Below are 13,692 nucleotides of genomic sequence, written 5' to 3' on the forward strand. Positions count from 1 at the left end.
AGTCAATGCTACTAGCCTGCTTCCTGTTTTCATAAATTAAGTTTTGTTGGAACTAAGCCAGGCCTTTTGTTGAAGTGTTGTCTAAGCTTCTTTTTTCATGGTGTGGCACAGTTGAATAGTTTCAACAGAGACCACATGACCCACAAAGGTAAAAATATTTATTCTTTGGCCAAGTAAAAGGCAAAGTTGGCTGACTCTTGCTCTGGGTTGTCTATCATGAGTAATATATAGCTCATTTATGTATAACAGAAGCACTCATGTTATAATTTATTTAGGGTCAGGAGAGATGGTGCCTACCAGTAATCTAAGCTACTTGAGAATGGAGGTAGGACAACTGTGGTCTAAATCCAGCTCAGGCAAATGCATGGGACCCTATCTGAAAAAAAACCCAACAACTAAAAAGCAAAAGGACTAAGTATTTATCTAACAAGCACATGCCCTGAGTTCAGTACCCAGGTGTGTGTGTGTGTGTGTGTGTGTGTGTGTGTGTGTGTGTGTGAGAGAGAGAGAGAGAGAGAGAGAGAGAGAGAGAGAGAGAGAGAGAGAGAGAATATGAGTGTATGTTTGTCAGGCATTAGCCTGGAACTACAGAGATGACCAAGACAAAACTGTCACTATTTTTATAGAATGTTAGTTTGGAAAATGTAATGCACTAAATTAATGCATCTTTTTCAATATAGAAAAATGTTGAAAATTTTAATATATTTAATCTATTTTCCTACTGGCTCCCCTTTAAGAAATCAAAGAGGCTGTGGTTACAGCTCAGGGATAGCATGATGCCCAATGCCTTGGATTTGGTCCTAGGCATCATAAAGAACAGCAATAGCAAACAACAATAAACAGGCACTGTACTAGAGGTGGTGTTGTCTGTTTTTGTGGTGGTTAGTCATTCTCTATGTGTGGGCAGTCATGTGGACAGGAGCTGGATCCTAGTTGCCATGACTTTGAGCACACTGATTGACAGCCATGAAAAGCAAGTCTTTTCATGATTTATAACCAACTTGTTTCAAGTTTTTCTGTTATTCCGGACATGCGTTCTAGATGAACTTAATGGATCTTTAAATTTCCTTTAAGGCCCAACATAAGTGTGGTTATAGATTACTCCTCTGATTTGTTAATTCTGTAAAAGCAGATTTTTTTTTTCAGGGTGTGTTGCTGAATGTAGAGCTAGCTTTGCTGTTGATAGGATTTTTATTTCCTGCTTTGGGAAAGAAAGATATCTGCAGCCCTCTTGGAATGCCCTTGTTTGTTTATTGATTCTATTTGTCTTCTCTGGAGTCTTATCACTAACCTTTGAGAAGGCAAACACTATGAAGCCTATTTTTATTTTCAGTCTTGTAAGGGCTGGGCTTTTCTTCCTCTAGTTAATAGTACCAAAGGTTCTCTCATATCATTTATAGTTTTGAACTGGTACCAGAATGATAAAGGTGAGAATATTTACAACTGTTTTGAAATAGTTGCCAGCTTTGCTGCTATAGGGATTCCGTTTTAAGAAATAAATTTTCACAAAAGAGAGGCAATAAAGCATACAGGAAAAAATGTTGCTGGACAAGATTGAAGGTCTTTGTTATTATCAAAGATATTATGTTACATCGTCAGAAAAATTAACATGTTACTTCTAAATTGCAGAGATCTGAGTAGAAACCTGATCCATGAAATTCACAGCAGAGCTTTTGCTAAGCTCGGGCCAGTTACTAACCTGTAAGTATGCAGATAATTATATGAAGTAGCATTCTAGAGCTATGAAGAGAAGTTTTTCTTTTTTCTTTCCTTGAGGTAGTGTCTCACAATGTAGCCCAGGCTGGCCTTGAACACTTGATCTTCCTGCCTCAGCCTCCTGCCTACTGGGACACAAGACATATTCTCCCTCCTTCTCCCCCACCCCCCCCCCCCCCAAGTTTTGAAACTTGTGTTTTAACATGGGCAAAATCAAAATTGCTAAAATATATTGAGATAGTAACAGCTTCTTACATGACAGACACATGGTACATCTATCATTTTAGGGATATAACGTTTATGATGTTAATATATATAGCGATTTTTTTTTTTTACATAGGGAACTAACTCAAAGTCTCATTCACATTTTAGAGATGTAAGTTTCAATGAGCTAACTTCATTTCCCACGGAAGGCCTGAATGGGCTAAACCAGCTAAAACTTGTGGGCAACTATAAGCTGAAAGACCCCTTATCAGCAAAAGACTTTGCTAATCTCAGGTATGTTTTTGCTTATTCTTTTTCACTGGGTTTATAGTAAGCCCCCAAATTATAGTGTTCTGAGGTTTTGTTCCCCCCATGCCCCGCCACCCCTTTCTTTCTTTGTTTCCAAGATTTTCTTGCTAGATTATATTTACTTTCTACCTCTATCTTTTGTAGATTTGGTGAATAACAGATCATGAGTATTGTTGAGAACATGAACTAAAAATACAGAATAGTTTAGTGTTTTAATGAAGATAATGCCTTTTCTTTACTAATATCATAAACAATATCATGTGAGCTGACAAGTAGATATAATGCTGTAAAACTTCATAGAGACTTCAGATTTATATAGTATGATCTCATTATGGATAGTGAAAAGTACTTGAGACTATTATTGAGGAAGAAGGCAATAAATACTTTCACTGCATTTATATGAACAAAGTCAATTTATTTAATGGTGCAAAGTCACAAGTGACGGTGGATATTGATGTGAAGGTAAATTGAGCATAGTTAAGACATGATATGTATAAAAGATATCATAGACATTTACTTTTCTTTTTTTTTTTGGCTTGTCCTGGGTCTTGAACTCTGGGCCTGGGTGCTGTCCCTGATCTTTTGCTCAAGGCTAGTGCACTCTTCCACTTTGAGCTGAAGCACCATTTCTGGCCTTTTCTGAGTAGTTTATTGGGGATGAGAGGCTCACACAGACTTTCCTGCTGGGCAGATCTCAGCTTCCTGAGTAGCTAGGATTACAGGTGTGAGCCACTGGTGCCTGGGAACATTTAAAAACTGCATTGTTGTGATGAAAATTTAAATATGGCTTAACACACATTCAACTTCAAAAGGACAAGTTTGTAATATGTCTTTGTGATTATCTTTATGAACTTTACCAGGACGCTATTCATAGATGAGGAAACAGGCCTGGAAATAATAAATGGCCAGCCTATAAGACACATGGCAGTTAGGTCTTCCTGACTCACCACTGGAGTTTTCAGAGATTAAAATAGTTTCTAACCAAATGAACTCCTATCTGAGAAATTGAGATTCAATGTGTATTTTTATCCAGAAGTCAGATTACAAGTACAATGTATGTTGATCAGTGTCACCACCACCTTTCATTGTGTATTTTACAATTTTTCACCAGGTCTTTATCAGTACCCTATGCTTATCAGTGCTGTGCATTTTGGGGTTGTGACTCTTATGCACATTTGAACACAGAAGATAACAGTCTCCAAGACCATAGTGTGACAAAGGACAAAGGCAAGTGCATGACTTTTTAAAACAGAACACTCCTTAGTGCATTAATCAATGGGTCTGTGTTATAATCAGTTTGGGAAGGATCAATATAAAGTCTGTGGCATTTCCTGTGTGATCAGTATCACAGATATATTATCAAGACTCATATAAGCTGGGTTTACAATGAGAGGGGGAAAAAAAGGTAGCGAAATGTGGCACTTTTGAATTGCATCCAATTTTAATTGAGCATACTTTATGTGATATGTTCAGGTACTGCCGATGCAACCAATGTCACAAGCAGTGTTGAAAATGAAGAACACAGTCAAATAATTATCCATTGTACACCCTCAACAGGTAAGGCCCAATATAATTTGCCATGGTTCTCACTTTAAGTAAGCATAGGTTAAATAATCTTGACACATAGGGGAGAGATGTGATTTCTATGGAGTAGGGGTGGGACTAGATATCTTGTAAGGCCTACTGACTCCAAATGTGATCTGCTGATAGGCAGCTCAAGCATCTTTTTTGGGATTTCAGGGTCCTATCCACTGAATCCCACTATGCACCTTAAGATTTTTCAGGGTAAGGATTAGGTACATACTGCTTAAGAGACTCTTTCTCCTTCCCCTCTTTCCTTCCTGTCTGCCTGTCTGCCTGTCTGCCTGTCTGCCTGCCTGCCTGCCTGCCTGCCTGCCTGCCTTCCTTCCTGCCTTCCTTCCTTCTCTCCCTCTCCCCTGCCCTCACTCCCCTTCCCTGGGTCCCTCCCCCCCTCTGCTTCTTTTTCCAGTACTGGGTTTGAACTCTTGCACGTTAAGGGTGTTCACTACCACTTGAGCCACTCCACCAGCCCTTTATGCTTTGATTATTTTTGAGATAAGGTCTTACATTATGCCTGATCTGTCCTGAACATTCCACCAATTTATGCTTACCTGTTACTTGGATTACAGGAATATGCCACCCAACTATTGTGTTCTTCTCATAGCTTGGGAAGACAGGCACATGCCAAGATCTTCAGCTAGTATTATATTTTATTTTGACCCAAACTGGCCTGGAACTTTGATCCCTTTATTATTGCTTCCCAATTAGCTAGGATTACAGACTTCAGCCATTGTACCCATAAGAGGCACTCCTTCCCATATCAGGATTTGAACTCAAGGCCTTGAACTTTGCTTGGCATTCTTGCTTGACTAGTGCTTTGCCACTTGAGCTTTGTCTCCAGCAATGCTGTTTTGGGTTTTTTTTAATGGTTACTTTTGGAGATAAGATTATCACAGACTTTTCTACCCAATCTAGCTTTGAACCTCACTTCTCAAATCTCAGCCTTTTGAATAGCTCTAAGACTATAGGTGTTATCCACTGGCACGCAGCTAAAAGGCACTTTCCTAATGTTCTTTTGACTCTTTCTACAAATCACTGGTCTATTAGGGTTTTTAAGGTTTTTAGTATTATTTTAAAATGTAACTAAGCGACTTTTTTATGATTCATTAAATTATGAGTCTTAGAAAAATTATTAAATTGCTTCCACATATTTGTAATATTATACCTTATATACCAAAGATAGATTAATAATTTAACTATAAAATAAACTACTTTTTGTGAAATTGTTTGCCTGCACAAAGGAGATTTCATTGCTCTGATGTCAGGGGATAATCTAGACATTGATTTTATGTCAGAATCACACATTATGATTCACTACTGTGATTGCCAGACTGTGAGCTTCTGTGGTGCTATTTGTTGAATACTTAATACAGTGATTTGTATAAAGAATAAGCTTTTTATTTTCTTGTGTGGTACTAGGGTTTGAACTCTGGGCCTTTTGCTTGCCTGCAAGTACTCTACTACTTGATCCACATCCTCAGCCTGATAATAAGCTTAAAGTTAGCAGATACATATATGGATAAATTGGCAGGAATCTTAAGTTTATGTAATGCATTGTGTGTCTCTATGTATTCATTTTTAGAAGATGGATAACTACTCAGTTGCTCCATTGGTCATATGTTAGAGAGTATACATAAAAAGCTGAAGATCCAGAGAGAAGGAAGTGGTTTTCTTAAAGGGAGGTTACTGATCATGCAGTGATTCCATTTCTTCTACACTTGTCCAGGGAGAAAGCTGGTCTGAGCTCATCTCCCTAAGGTAACAGTAAGGGTGAACTCAGTTATAGTAAGTACACACATGCACACATATGCGCGCGCGCGCGCGCACACACACACACACACACACACACACACACACATGCTCATGCAGAATCAGGCAACAAAAGAGAACATAGATCCTTTTAGGTTTGAAGGAGGTGGTAGGCTTCCACAGAGAGAATCTGGGTGTTGGTCACTTTTAGACTTTTGTAGGTGTCCTTTTCTTCCAGGTCAGATGCGCTACCCCTCCTTCTTGAAAAATAATGAGTTCCCATACAGAAAGAAAGTTAAAGTTACAGAGCTTCCCTTCTTCTGATAGGGAGAGTGAAAATAAAATTTAAGTCACAATTTGTATGTATGTGTATATGTGTCAGTCCTGGGACTTAAGTTTAGGGTTTATCTGGGTACTTGCTCTTACTTTTTTTGCTCAAGGCTGACTCTCTGCCACTTGAGCCACAGTACCACCTTCAGCTTTTTGCTGGTTAATTGGAGACATCAGTGTGCAGCCTTAAGTTACAAATTTTTGTGTGATCTGGAAATCAGGTAAATGGTTTTTGGGTCTATAACTGTCTTGAGGACTAAAGTGCTTTTTGGATATATCAAATTTCATGATAGTCCAGAAAAATAGAACATATCTTTCAGACAATTGTGATACATAGATTCTTGTGTTTCTCATTTTTTTTCATTTCTAGTTTTTTTATATGAAACAGTTCTCACTTATTACAAGGATAGCATGTGACAGTGAGTTTCTAGAACAAACAATCCAGTTACTGAATGTGCTGAGTGTGGTGGATCCCGTCCATAATCTTAGTTACTTAAGAGGCAGAAATCAGGAAAATGACAGTTCTAGGGCAGCTGGGCAAAACATTCTCTAGATCCTATCTCAATCAATAAAAAACTGAGTACTGTGGAGTGTACTTGACATCCCAGCTATGTGGGAAACATAATTGAGAATCAAGGTCCAGCCTCTCCTGGACAGAAGGGAGACCCTATTAAAAATGACAACAAAACAACAAAAAATCAAAAAGAGCTGGCAGTATGGCTCAAGTAATAGAGTTCCTGCCTAGCAAGTGTAAGGTTCTAAGTTCAAAAACCAGTACTGGAACCACATAAATAAAATGAAAAAGGAAAAATTACTAAGTCAGTTCTCACAACTCATATGTGTTATATAGTTGTTTGTATCAAGCATTGTATAATTATATCAATGTGGGCTTAATACTGGTTGTACTGTCTTACTGAAATGACCCTTGTTGGGGCGAAGGCTTTACAATGTCAGTTTCTCTGGGTAAAACAGGAAGGTAACTGTATGTGTCTTAGCCTTCCTCATCAGGTTGCCTTTTAAAACTATAAGAAATAGGTAATAATATGTTTAAAATATGTGCATATATGTATACTGTTATGAAGTTTATGTAGACTAGAAAAAGGGAGCTAATATTTACTAAAGTCCAACTATATATTCTGCATCCTGCTTAAGTATCCTGTTTATAATTTTACATGCTTCACAGCTCAGTGAAACAGATATTACCGTCCACAAGTGATAAAATGAAATTTATACAGATATAAGTTCCTTTCTCTAGGTAAGATTACATGTCATGAAGCATTTAATTCCAGGTCCCCAATATTATCACATACCTTTTATGTGTTAGACATTTTTTCTGGGAAATTGAAGCCATATCTAATTAAATTAAAGCCAGTTTATTTGTAAAATTGGCCTATTCTATGACTGAAATATCTTAAAAAGTCGTCATCTTTTCCATTTGATTAATTCACATAGGTAGCAGACTCCCTCAGGAGTCAACTGTCATTAGTCTATAAAGCTGTTACGCATAGGAAATAGGGTATTTTTAAATATTGCCTCTTACTGTGTTTTCTTTTTTCATCATAGGTGCTTTTAAACCCTGTGAATATTTACTGGGAAGCTGGATGATTCGTCTTACCGTGTGGTTCATTTTCTTGGTTGCATTGTTTTTCAACCTGCTTGTCATTGTAACCACATTTGCATCTTGTACTTCACTCCCTTCCTCCAAATTGTTCATAGGCTTGATCTCAGTGTCTAACTTATTCATGGGAGTCTACACTGGCATCCTCACGTTCCTTGATGCTGTATCCTGGGGCAGGTTTGCTGACTTTGGCATCTGGTGGGAGACTGGCAGCGGCTGCAAAGTTGCTGGGTTTCTGGCAGTTTTCTCCTCAGAAAGTGCCATATTTTTACTAATGTTAGCAGTGGTGGAAAGAAGCTTCTCTGCAAAAGGCATGATAAAAAACGGGAAGAGCAATCATCTCAAGCAGTTCCAGGTTGCTGCCCTGTGTGCTTTCTTGGGGGCTGCCGTGGCGGGCTGTTTCCCCCTGTTCCATACAGGAGAGTACTCCGCCTCCCCCTTGTGCTTGCCGTTCCCGACGGGAGAGACGCCGTCCTTAGGATACACTGTCACCTTAGTGCTGTTAAACTCCCTAGCGTTTCTGTTAATGGCCGTTATCTACACGAAACTGTACTGCAACCTGGAAAAGGAAGACCTCTCGGAGAATTCCCAGTCTGGCATGATTAAGCATGTGGCGTGGCTTATCTTCACCAACTGCATCTTCTTCTGCCCTGTTGCGTTTTTCTCCTTTGCGCCGCTGATCACCGCCATCTCCATCAGTCCTGAAATAATGAAGTCGGTCACTCTGATTTTTTTCCCGTTGCCTGCTTGCTTGAATCCGGTCCTGTACGTGTTCTTCAACCCAAAGTTTAAAGAAGAATGGAAGTTACTGAAGCATCGTGTGACCAAGAAAAGCGGATCCGTCTCCGTTTCCATCAGCAGCCAGGGGGGTTGTGTGGAGCCAGACTTCTACTACGACTGTGGCGTGTACTCTGACCTGCAGGGGAACCTGACTGTGTGCGACTGCTGTGAATCCTTCCTTCTGACAAAACCAGTGTCATGCAAACACTTCATCAAATCACACAGCTGTCCTGCCTTGGCAGTGGCTTCTTGCCAAAGACCCGAGGGCTATTGGTCCGACTGTGGCACGCAGTCGGCCCATTCGGACTACGCAGATGAAGAGGATTCCTTCGTCTCAGACAGTTCTGACCAGGTGCAGGCCTGCGGAAGAGCCTGCTTCTATCAGAGCCGAGGATTTCCTTTGGTGCGCTATGCTTACAATCTACCAAGAGTGAAAGACTGAACTACTGTGTTTCCGACCATTTCCTCATCAACCAAAATCACAGTGTTTCTAGAGTGGACCTTATTCTGAATCTTTCTTCTGGAAAGCATGTCTGTAATTTACTGTCTGGTACCACTTAGAGGAAGGGGAAGGTGGCAGTTTATTTCTCAAACCCAGACATTTTCAAAGAACAGGTGCCTCAACTATAAATTGGTGGGAAATAAAATAAATGTCATGTCTAAGCCATGTGGGGTCTGTTTGAAATAAATAAAACTTGAAAAGAATTTGGGTGTAGTCTTGCGATATTATAAAGTTCATTCTTTGTGAATCCTAAGATGCAAATTTTTATGTTTCTGAATAAAGCACAAGATAGAGAACAGCTGTTAATATTTTTTAAAAATTAAATGTGATTTTAGATAACTGAAAAGTCTTACTAATCTTACTTAATGTTTCATCATTAATCTCAGGACAATTTACTGCAGGGGTGAAAAAGGGACAGTCTCTCAGCTCGCACTGTGAGAGTATGCACAGGCATTACCTTTTTGTGTTTTGTTATTCTCATCTTGTTCATGTGATTTATAAATCTAAAACCTGAAGACGTTTTTTAAAACAATATTAACAGCTGTTAGATTTCTAAAAACAAAACAAAACATAGCAGACCATTTGCTTCGCATCCTTATACATTGCTTTGGTTGTGATCATAGTATTTTTTTCCTTAGTATTTTGTAATTGTACTACTGAGGAAAAGCAACAGGCTAATTGTTATGTGGGTTTAGTTGATTTGGCTAAAAATATACGGATTTGAATGGTTCCTGAGGGATTTAATGGCTCTGTGCAGTTTTTCAATAAGTATTTTTTGTCATTACTGACTCTACTGATTTTTTTTTCCAGTTTTGTTGGTATGTGCTGAACTAACAATTTGGACTATACAGGGAGTAAATCAGGGGTAAATATATTAAGTCATTGGAAATAACTTGGAATAACTGTGACAGAAAGCACTTCCATTTAGTTCTCAAACAGCTGGATTCTCCTGCACTGCTAAGTAGATGTGTCCATATACCCTCTCCATTTTCCCACTTACAAATGGCCCATTCAGTGGGTCAGATGTTGAACCCCAGTTAGACATTAAAAATGTGCCATTAAGGGGGGAGGGTGGATAAAAGGAAGAAAGTTAAATGCTATGCCCTTAAATATTTTCTAAGTACTTGATTTTCATCTGTGGGCTTCTGACATGTTTCTATATGGAGTCATAAAGTTATAATTGCTCAGTAAGTTCTTTTTTTTAAACAAGGTTAAATCAATTGCAAACCTACTGCCATGTGAGTTAGCCTGGATATACAAAAAATTAAGCTAAGTTGCAGTTTAATAATTAAACTGTACATACTGTGCATATAATGAATTTTTATCTTATGTAAATTATTTTTAGAACACGAGTTGGGAAATGTGGCTTCTGCTCATTTGTTTAATTAAAGCTACCTCCTAAACTATAGTGGCTGCCAGTAGCAGAAAGTTAAATTGTGGTTTATATACTTTTTTTTGCATTGTAAATAGTCTTGGTTGTACATTGTCAGTGTAATAAAAACAGAATCTTTGTATATCAAAATCATGTAGTTTGTACAAAATGTGGGAGGGATTTATTTCCAGTGTGCTGTAATTTTGTATGGCCAACTATTTACAAGTTTTAAAAATTGCTATCATATTTGTATATTTACACATCTGATAAATGTTAAATCATAACTTGGTAAGAAAATCCTAATTAAAACCTTTTTTCCTAAAATACAAGTTATTGAAAACTTTATTCATTTAAAAAATAGGGCCACAGACCCATGGTTTATGCCAGATATCCTAGCTACTTTGGAAGCTGAGATCTGAGAACTGGAGGTAAAAGCCAGCCTGGGCAGGGAAGTCCGTGAGACCTATTTTCAGTTAACCAGCAAAAACAAGAAATGGAGCTGTGGTAGAGCATCAGCCTTGAGTGAATAAAGCTAAGGAGCAGTTTCAGGTGCTGAGTTCAAAGCTAAGGAGCAGTTTCAGGTGCTGAGTTCAAAGCTAAGGAGCAGTTTCAGGTGCTGAGTTCAAGCATAAGTACTGGAAGATATTTAAAATATGTGGGAAAAAATTTATAAAGTGAGAATACACTATTATACTCAGTATTTTGAATTATTGAAGTTTCTAAAAAATCCATTTTGCTTTACTTTACGATGAATTTACTTAGTGTTTTGTAGACAAAGTATAGGATTTGGAAGAAATAATAGAAGTCACAGATTATGAACTACTTTGATAGTCATCTATAAATATCTAACAATGCTTCGTTGGAATGTAGAAGTAGTTTTCTCCTAAATTTGACTATATCACAAAAAACAAATTGTGCAACTTGAGAATGCCAATTCAATATTTTCAAAGCAAATGACTTTAAAATATTTACATGATATTAAAGATGGTCAAATACTTGAATATTCAGTGTTTACGGTCTTCAATCCCTCAACTACAAATGAGAAATCGGTTGGTTGAGTGAAATTTAAGTAAATGTGAGACTCCCATGTGTTGTATTTTATGTGTGTGTATGTGTGTGTGTGTGCTGGTACAAGGGCTTGAACTCAGGGCCTCATGCTCTTGCTCAGCTTTTTACTAAGGCTAAGTAATCTGAGTAGATAAGATTATAGGTATGAACCTCTGTTACCTGGCTGTTTTGTGAGTATACTTTAAACTTCACAGACTTAAATTTCTATAGCCAAAACATACAATAATTACCTTTCCTTTATATATCTTACTCCATTCTAATCTCATTCACCTTCACCTTGGCTCACTCATCTCCTCCCAATCACTCTGCCTTTTCTTTTGAGGCAAGCTAAGACATGATGTTGTGTCCAGGGATATATTAAAGTAGCCTATATTGCCATAGAACTGCTAGTGGTAGTTTTGTAACAGAAAGTTACCTTCACTCACAGAAGGTTTTAGGACCAACAAAAATAATGATCTTGAGTACATTATGAAAGCAAAACAAGTTTTTAAAAAGTGAAAATTAAGTGAATAGAAGGAAAACCTTACAAAAACAATATTCTATAACTTAAGCAAGGCATTCTCTTTTAAGCTAATTTGTATATCTATGAATAATTCTACCCATACTGTTATGATTTCTCAGCCCTACAAATGAAAAGGCACTGTAAAACAAGTGACTGAGGACTTAGCTTCAAACACTAGCACCATGTTACTGCCTCGGCTACATGGTTCATTATTAGTCATAATGGTGACCCCAAAACATTGAAGAAAAGACATGTTTTGTTCAGTAAAGTGCTTCAAGAAGTAAAGTGCGTTGCATTTTTAATATTCCTACAATGGAATTTTTTGGTGGAAACGTTTTGAAGTTTAAGTGGTAAGTTTACATTATTCCTGAGCTAGAAGCTTTGATGGGTAATGAAATATTATTGTAAGGTAGATTATCTCCTATTTTATACAGGAATAGGCTAGGAATATAAAGGTCAAACTGCTTATTTAAGGATATTTATTAAGGAAAATCATTAATTCAAGTTTTTTTTTCTATTAAACCTTTTTTTCCCCCTTAAGTTAGGTTATTTCTGTTTGAAAATTGTATCTCAAGCTTATCTCCTTGGGAAGTGCCAAAAATGTGATGTTAATACTAGAGATATTCTCACAAAAGGTTTTAAGCAGTTATGCTAATATTCAACAATAGGATAAAGACGGAAAACAATTTAATGAACTTGTTTTTTATTGATCCTTTATAGTACTCAATATGTTGTTCCAGCTTTCCTTCATTTTCATTGTGATTTTAATGCAGATTTTAACAAAATGCCTTATATAAGTAGTTTGTAGGATTGCATTTTTGTATTCTTTCAATACTTGGGATTTAACATAAGTACTCTCACAGTGTAGGCAAGTACACTACCACTAAGTTACACCTTCTGGTGAAATATTTTAGTAACTTGAGCTTCTTCATCCTGAAATTAGCTTTTGTTGCAATTAATTTCTGCCATATCCAGTTGTGTCAAATTTTGCACAGAGCTATCTAAATGAATTCAGAGTAAAAGATTTTCGTATCACCCTCGTCTGTAACAAGTTTTTGTGTTGTTTTAACCACTGTCTTTTCACTTGGTGAATCTGAAGCAGGATATAGACAGATGAGGAAATGGAAAATTATGTAATTTTTTTAGTGATGATTTTTTTGCCAGTCCTGGGGCTTGAACTCAGGGTGTGGGTACTATCCCTGAGCTGCTTTTGCTTAAGGCTAGCGCTCTACCCCTTGAGCCACAGCACCATTTCCAGCCTTTTCTGTTTATGTGGTGCTAAGGAATTGAACCCAGTGCCTCAAGCATGAGCAGCAAACACTCTACCACTGAGCTACCTTCCAAGCCCTAGTGATATTTCTACGAGCAATTGTATTGGACAAAAGTAATGTTTAGCTACAGGTGTATACAGTTTTATCATCTTGAACAAAGCATCAAGCTTCCACACCTCACAATGCTTCCTTACCTACCAGAATTTTTTTAAACGACATTTCATCACAAAAGAATGAAGTGTTTGAGGTGGTCACATACACAGGTAATCGTAGTATTCAGGAAGGTGAGACAGAAGGATTTCAAGTTTTCGCTATATAGCCTGGGCTATATAGAGAGATCCCGATTCTCAGGAAAGAGGCTAAAAAATCCACACGCTGCTTAGGACAAACTAGTTCCCTTGAGATGCCAGAAAAATACTGCATTACTTCTAAACCAGGAAGATTGTCCCAGAGCTGGGAGCTGGTGGCTCATACCCTGCCTTCCTAACTACTCAAAAGGCTGAAATTTGAGGATGACAGTGTAAAGCCACTCTGGTAGAAAAGCCTGTGGGGCTCTCTTCTCCAATAACTAGCCAAGAGCTGGTGTGACTCAGTGGTTGGAGCACCAAGCTTGAGCAAAAAAAGCCAAGCAAGAGCACAAGGCATTGAGTTCAAATCCCAGTGTCCCCCTCCCCTGTCTGTCTCTCCCCA

The 13,692-nt window shown here is 37.9% G+C and overlaps 1 protein-coding gene across 1 annotated transcript in view; it reads left to right on the plus strand.

Annotated features, from left to right (window-relative positions):
* The window catches only part of Lgr4 (leucine rich repeat containing G protein-coupled receptor 4), a 103,278-nt gene extending 92,792 nt beyond the window's left edge, over positions 1–10,486 (plus strand). The window contains exons 14-18 of the mRNA XM_042691414.1: positions 1,630–1,701; positions 2,089–2,214; positions 3,341–3,456; positions 3,703–3,786; positions 7,453–10,486. Coding sequence (XP_042547348.1) covers positions 1,630–1,701; positions 2,089–2,214; positions 3,341–3,456; positions 3,703–3,786; positions 7,453–8,729 — 1,675 coding nt within the window. The 3' untranslated portion in view covers positions 8,730–10,486. The remainder of the gene's footprint in view (positions 1–1,629; positions 1,702–2,088; positions 2,215–3,340; positions 3,457–3,702; positions 3,787–7,452) is intronic.
* The last annotated feature ends 3,206 nt before the right edge of the window (positions 10,487–13,692 follow it).

The sequence above is a fragment of the Dipodomys spectabilis genome, unplaced genomic scaffold, assembly GCF_019054845.1.
Source record: "Dipodomys spectabilis isolate Male_0828 unplaced genomic scaffold, ASM1905484v1 ptg000145l, whole genome shotgun sequence".
NCBI lineage: Eukaryota > Metazoa > Chordata > Mammalia > Rodentia > Heteromyidae > Dipodomys > Dipodomys spectabilis.